Source organism: Monopterus albus, unplaced genomic scaffold (assembly GCF_001952655.1).
Source record: "Monopterus albus unplaced genomic scaffold, M_albus_1.0 scaffold99.1, whole genome shotgun sequence".
In the NCBI taxonomy this organism is placed as follows: domain Eukaryota; kingdom Metazoa; phylum Chordata; class Actinopteri; order Synbranchiformes; family Synbranchidae; genus Monopterus; species Monopterus albus.
This window is the reverse complement of record NW_018127979.1, coordinates 3,340,140-3,347,244: the sequence shown is the minus strand read 5'-3', so window position 1 is coordinate 3,347,244 and position 7,105 is coordinate 3,340,140. Positions and strand designations below refer to the sequence as shown.

General features: G+C 40.3%; 1 protein-coding gene across 1 annotated transcript in view; it reads right to left on the bottom strand.

Moving 5' to 3' along the window:
• Nucleotides 1-6,825: 6,825 nt before the first annotated feature.
• Nucleotides 6,826-7,105, bottom strand: part of u2af1 (U2 small nuclear RNA auxiliary factor 1) — a 9,201-nt gene continuing 8,921 nt past the window's right edge. Inside the window, exon 9 of the mRNA XM_020609436.1 lies at nucleotides 6,826-7,105. This exon is cut by the window's right edge and continues 20 nt beyond it. Coding sequence (XP_020465092.1) covers nucleotides 7,020-7,105 — 86 coding nt within the window. The 3' untranslated portion in view covers nucleotides 6,826-7,019.

Sequence of the window (7,105 nt, the reverse complement as noted above, 5' to 3'; positions counted from 1 at the left end):
CCAGACCATCACTGAAGCACAAGCCCATGTGTCTCCATAAACTGTAAGTGTGACTTATCAAAACCACACAACTACAATGACGTCTTATTGCTATTGCATGACAAAAATTTGCCATGAGTTTAGTGATGGTTCTTGGCTACATTTGAAATGTAGCATTTAAGTGTTTTTCAGTTACAAGGTTGTTTAACAAATCTGACACTGATGGCGTACCTCTTTATACCAGATATGTTGTACACTGGTTGGGGGGTACTTGGTTGAAAAATGTTTTAAAAAGGGGTACATTAATGAAAAAAGTTTGAGAACTGCTGCTCTAGGTTTATTAATGATGAAATCAGTATTGACAGTTTGAATGGAAACATCACAACGATTTCAGTAATGACACCGGCACACAGCTCAATAGAAGAGAACTTTACTTAAGCCACATTTGAACAGGATTATTAATTGTTTTATAAAACAGCAATATGTCAGAAATTCTTTAAATAAATGATTTGAAAATGGTGAATTATGGTTATCAAAAAGTCAGACCCAAAATCTCAGTATACAAAAAGGAATACACACACATTTCAGCTTGAATTTTAATAAAAGCATTTTAACAATCACAGCTGAAATGGCTCAGTGTGTTTTTACACTGGAATTGTTTCATGGTCGGCTGATATCAGGAGCTAAAAGTGAGCTCATACGTAGCAGAAACAGGGGCATGAGTTTTCAGCATTCACTCGCCCCAAAGGGACACTTAAGAAAAAAATGAGAAACAATAAACACATTTTGGTAACAACTATAAACTGTACGTCTCTAACCCCCTAAAGTATACTGCTGTGCTCCCCATGAGGGGCCCTACTGTGATGCAAAAGATAAATCAGCAAACAGCTGCTGGACCCGCCATTCGTTTGACGTGTTTTCTCAGTGATTCAGTCTTTTTGCATGCCAGTAAGTTAATCTGTATTCCAGCCATCTCTGTCTACCACTGACAAAATGATTTTTCTTTTATCTATTTTCTTCTATATGTGCAGGGGAAACGTGATCAAAAGCTGGAGAGGACATGAAGGAGAGATGAGATGAGAGATGGCAGGAGTCTCTGTCATCTCATTAGTTGACGCTCTGATGATATATGTACATTTTGATGGAGGAATGACGCAAAACGTGAATGTTAAAACCGCAACATGTTCTCTTCCTCTCCACTGTGTCCTGCTCCCACTTCACGGCCATTAATACAAACCCTGTGATGGTTCACAGTTTTTTCCATTGTGCTGTGTTCCTGTTGGCTAAAGAGCCATTTCCTGTCACGGATCCCAGGGACTCATTTTCTGAACGCAAACTGTGTGTTCTTAAGGGGGAAAGTCATCGGAGTGGGAATCAGATTTTTATCAGCAATACAGGAAGTTTCCCCTTCATCAGGTGCAATTACACAAAAAAACAACTCAGTGCATTAAAAGGAAAACAGTTGAGAATAATAAACAGCTGCTTGTTAATGTGATTTGATTTACTAGGGCCTTTCTTTGCATGTAGAAATACAGCTGATATAGTAGACTACATCAAAAAATGTCTCTTTACCTCCTTTAATCATTCCTCCAGGCTGAACTATCAGCCAGAGCTGTTCTTCGGGGAGCCAGTAATGTTACCATACATCTACAGCCAGCACAGGAAAAACATCAGTGTCTCCATCTGGAACATATTTCTTCTTTTCTGTAAGATTTTCATCTCTCTGAATTTGTTTACACTTTGAACTCCTTGCTGAATTGCATCCTGAGCTTTTAAAGCATTTCTCAGCACAAACAAACTGGAGACTTCAGAACACGGAGTTTATTGTTCAGTATGCAGGCTATACAGACGCCGGCATGGCGGACACTGACACTGTGCTATTTTCAACTCTATTGATCTCCCAGAGAGGAAGGACAATGGTAATAGTTCAGTGGTTAGACCATTTGGTGCGATGACGCAAGAGTTTATGGGTGAGGGGTTGTGACTGTAGGCGCCATGACCCACTAACTCCAGTGAGTTAGATTACAGTGGCTGGGAGGTGTGAAGGCCTGAACCAGCAGGCCTGTTACTGACACTGGCAGTGTTACCGAGGGACAACAGGCCCAAGTCTCACCGGGTGACAACCGGAGGCAGCAGCCCAGTGACGAGGGTCCTCCGTCACTGCCAGTAGCTATGCAGTGGCTCAGAAACTGATGGGATTCAATTTGTGCAACTTAGACAGGGACATGTCATCCTCACCACAGTGTGTGTTGTATGTGTGGGTGTCACTGTCCGGCAAGTGTTGCCAGGCACAGCTACTGTGCTTTTCCTGTGGATTTCACCGGCCCCTATCTGATTTATAGCCTATACACTAAGCAGAAAGTAGCCACTAGTAACAGCACAATCTTTGAACAGGTTTAACTTTTTGAACTTTTTGTCTCACTGTATGTAACTTGGATCATAGAACGCAACTGTACCGGGGACGACAATGACATGATGAGTACTGAGTAATGCTATAGAATGTTTTTAGTCTCACAACACCACACACTGCTACATTTAGGCCTGCATGCATAATTAAAATGCACATATATGCTCATGTACCTTTTTGGATTTTTTCAGCCCAGCAGGGTCATTTAGTGGAGGAGGCTTTGTAAGATCCCTGCAGGACTCACTTAACCAGTGGCTTTTAATCACTTTTAATCTGTTGCTATTGAAAAATTCAGATATGGATTTCTGACTCAGCGGTTTAGTTTCACCCTTTACTCATGATGCAAGCACATGACACCATCAATAACGCACGCTGAATGTCAAATAGCACTGCAGGCTAGAACATGGATCGGGCCACATATTGCTGTCTGAACCTGACCCTTGCCCAAGAGTGTAGCATCTGAACTCGACCCGGACTCAACAAGCTTATAGTATATAATGTCCAAACCCGACCTGATCCTGAGCCCAACTGTGTTTTTCCTTTATCATTAAACAAAGCAGACATTTGAGTGCTCCAGCTCTCTAGCCTAAAATTTAGCCTATGTGTTCTAACCCAACCTGGACCCAAACATAATTTCTAAGTTTCTGCCCAAGCCTGGCCTGAACCCTTGAGTACTGATGGGTCCCGTCAGGCTCGGTTCTGGTATGCAGTCAGTGGGAGTGGGTGACAGTGATCAATATTGGTTAGCTTATTTAAAGTACAAGTTTTGAGAAAAAAAAAGTGGATTCAATTGGCTTTTATTCACAAAAAAAATTATATCAGACTCCAAAAGTTACCCATGCTGTGGCCCCTCTGGCCCCCCCCACTTTTGTGGTCTATGGCAGGCTATATAACATTTCACATGTAGGCAGCTCAGCAGCTGTAACATGATGAAGTCTACATCCAGGGGCAATTTGACCCTGTCATAGACCCCTGGGCTTGGTCTGTCTGTTGGCTCTGTTCCATCACCACCACAAGACAACCACAAACATTCACTTCATTTATACTTCATCACGTCTTTCAAATAACACAAACATCTTTCTCCAACACTGTCAGTGCAACAGACCACACCAGATGTATCAGCTGTACAGTGTGGAACATAATACAAGCATTAAAATTAAACACCGACTTACTGACCTGGACAGGTTTTGACAAGTTTCCAGATGCACTTTGGCCCAGTAGGTACAAACAGTGTCAATAATGGACTTTCCCATTTCCCCAGGTCAGGTCATTGCGGGATCTAGTGCTTACAGATACTGAGGCACCCTCATTAACATCTTCAGCGGTCTCTCCAGTTTGACGGTGTTGTGTGTGAAAAAACACAGGTGACCCTTCAGTGGATGAACATGTATCAGTAATTTCCAAGTCAGCGTCTGGCCCTGGTTGTACCACTATCTGGTCCTCTCCACAGCTGCTCACCATCATCTTGGTTAATGCCATTCACATGAGGACTTGCACCTGCTGCTATGTTGTTTGGAGCCTTTTTGAAAAATACAGTGAACTCTGGTATTTTCAAAAGTTACTCTTAGTCTTGCTTTTGTTTTTCTATTTTAGCCGAGAGATGGCAGTGTCGACACCCGGGATCGACCTGTTTCAAAGCCTGGATTCAAGGCAAGGTTTATAACATCAGTCACAATATCACAACTATTTCAGCTGAAACTGCAATTAATCTTTTTGCCAGGAGGCTGTGCACAGCCAGGGTTTCAAAATATTGGTTGTTTCAAATGTACTGAAACTGTTTTGATTATTAGAAATTGCTATTTGGGCCTTTTTGAGCACTCCTCTCATGTCTCCTAGACTTCACCATGTTTGTTTACATTCCTGTCACTCAGGAGGTTATCAGACCGGTTCATAAGGTGACGAGACACCAAACTCACCAGTCAACACTTATCACCGCTAGCAACAAAATGCCCAGTCAATCAATAAACACCATTAATGACATTATACCCCTCAATGGTCATTACATGCCCCTGTCCATGTCAGTGCTAGTAGCTTTGTGTAGCAGCAGGTACTTAGTTTTTTAAACGGCTGGTTCCCAATCATTTGACTTGTGACACTTTGAAATTATGTAATAACTCCAGAGGTGCAGGAAGCAGTTTAACCAATGGTTTTACAGGCCTGAAGAAGTTTAAAGTACTTTCTAAAGTACTAAAAAGGAGTAAAAAGTTACAAAACATCATAATTACATGTCTCCTTGAGAAGTTCAGACTACATGCAGACCCAGTGGTATCTTGGAAAAGTAAGATATATCTAATAGGGATCATGTAAATGTCAGTAAGGATAGGATATAATGGCTAATTACCCCACTAGTCTGGTGTTTTGAAGGTTCATTATAACATGGGACCCTCTTCACATACAGGCAGTCATGTGTTCTGTTGTTGATATAAAAATATTGCTTATAGCTACTTTAAGTAATAGATGTGAATGCTTTTCCCACAGATCATTGTACTCAGGAGGCTGGAACATCCAGAAATGCCTGATGACAATCTGAAAATGTACACTGTGGTCCTTTGTGAACATAATCCTGTGTTGATGACTAACAGTGTCAGCCTGTGACTGGACTCCGCTTGCTGATGACAGATCAGATGAACACATGCAGAGGACATTGAAGGATAGTCTGAGGTGCTGTCTGCCGTTTTCCACACATATATTAGCTGTGCTATATGACTGGTTTGCCCCTTGAAGGACGGTTACAGCTCAGCACACCAAGTGTCTCCTACATGTCAAGCCAGTATTCAGTGCCACCAGAGCTGTGAATTGAGACACTTTTACATACACTTCTACATACAGTAGTTGTGCCTGTCGAGCAGCGTGTGCCAGTGCTGCCTCCCTCTGGTCTATTGAGAGACTGCACATGAGAACAACTGTCCAGAAGAGACAGAAAACATTCAGTTAGTTTAAAATTTGTATATATTTATATCTACTACCTGAATCCACCCTGAATATATGAATAAGCAAATATTTCTCACTTTAAACATTTGAAAAAGCTTCATTAACCAGGAAGTAAAGTGTCTGTAAACTGGAGGTTTCATGTTCCCACACTACACTTGTCAATGTTGACTACTTGCTTCAGAGTAGTTGTGATCTCACAAAACGGGTTTGTACATATGTTTCAAACTCTAATTTAAGTTACACAAACATACAAAAACTTTCAACTGATAAATTAAACCAACCTTCGGGTGTCAAACTCCGCACAGTAGAGGTCAAACATCCAAATGGAGGTTCTCCACAACAGAAATAGAAATAGCAAAATTAGCACCAGCTTTAGAGTCACAATACCCACTTTCAGGGGACACACAGCAGGATAAATAAACCCTTAAGGTATAGTTCAAGTAAAAATGTGTTTTGAGTTGTCAGCAGTTCCACTTGAGATATTTCAGATGGTTTCATTTAAATAACTTGACTAAGTATGTAGGTATGAAGTGCTTTGCTTTATTTTGTGAGGCAGCACTACAGTCACCTCTGTGTTTTTTATATGCAGGTACAGGACTAGGTGTTTTTTTTAATAACACATTTGATCCTTGATACTTAAACCTCTGCTTTCTTTCCAAAGATTTTATTTTAAATTCTGCATGTACAGTGAACTCCACACATCCGTGGCCTTTTAACTCCAAGTTAGTTTTTTTTAATGGACAAATATTTACTACAGTATTTTAATGCGACAATGTTTAATTTTAAAATAAAAGCTTGAATCTGCAAAACAGCTGTCAGAGTAGAAAGCACAATATTTCCCTTTGAAATGTAGTGAAGCCTACGTTTTATAAAAATTGAAATATTTAGGTAAAGTACAAAACCTTCTGCTAAAGTAAGGTAAGTAATTATGCTTAAGTCCAGTACATGAGTACAAGTACTTGTCTTAAAAACACAATCACACATCACACCACATCCACAGTTGCTGTTTTCATATATTCTACTGCATCTAATATAACGTCACAGCCAAGCCTGGATAGTGAGAATAATCAAAAAGCCCTGATACAACATTTTTGTCTTAGAGTTACATCTATAGTATGAAATCCAGGAAAAATAGTGAAATAAACTATGTGAAGTAAAAATATATAGACTGAAAACTGCGGCTACAGAAATAATTGCTTGTTCAGTGCCATGTTTGAACCTACGCGTTCATACAATTATCTGGTGCCTGTCAAATGTCTTAGAACCAGAGGAAATTCTTATTTTTTCTGCTTTTTGTTTTATGTGAAGTCCAAGAACTCGAGCTGTTGTTATATGTAACAAATGAAATTTTCAAGATGTTCATCTGAAACTGTACCTTCTGAACAGTGAAAAGAGTGACATTTAGTTTGGACTGTACTTGGTTCTTACAGTTTTAATCTGTCTTGAACAGGAGCAGGCAGTATCATCTCTCTGAGGTTTATGATGTAAGATTCATTAAATCAGTCAAGTTAAGTAAAATTTTCCAATTTAATGAGATGAAAGTCATTTTCAGAAATCAAGGAAAAAGGTTAATCAATGCTGTCACAGCTTCTAAAACAGGTACCTTCCAATTAGTCCTAGAATAAATTTGAGAGGGAACAAACTTAAAAAAATAATGGAGATGGATATTAGAAGGGAAGGACAAGCTGTCACAGCTTGTGGTTCAGAATCGTCCAGAACGCTCTCTGTCTCTGGAGCGACGTCTCTGGTGGTCACGGCCACCTCCTCGGCCTCTTTCCCGTGAGCGGG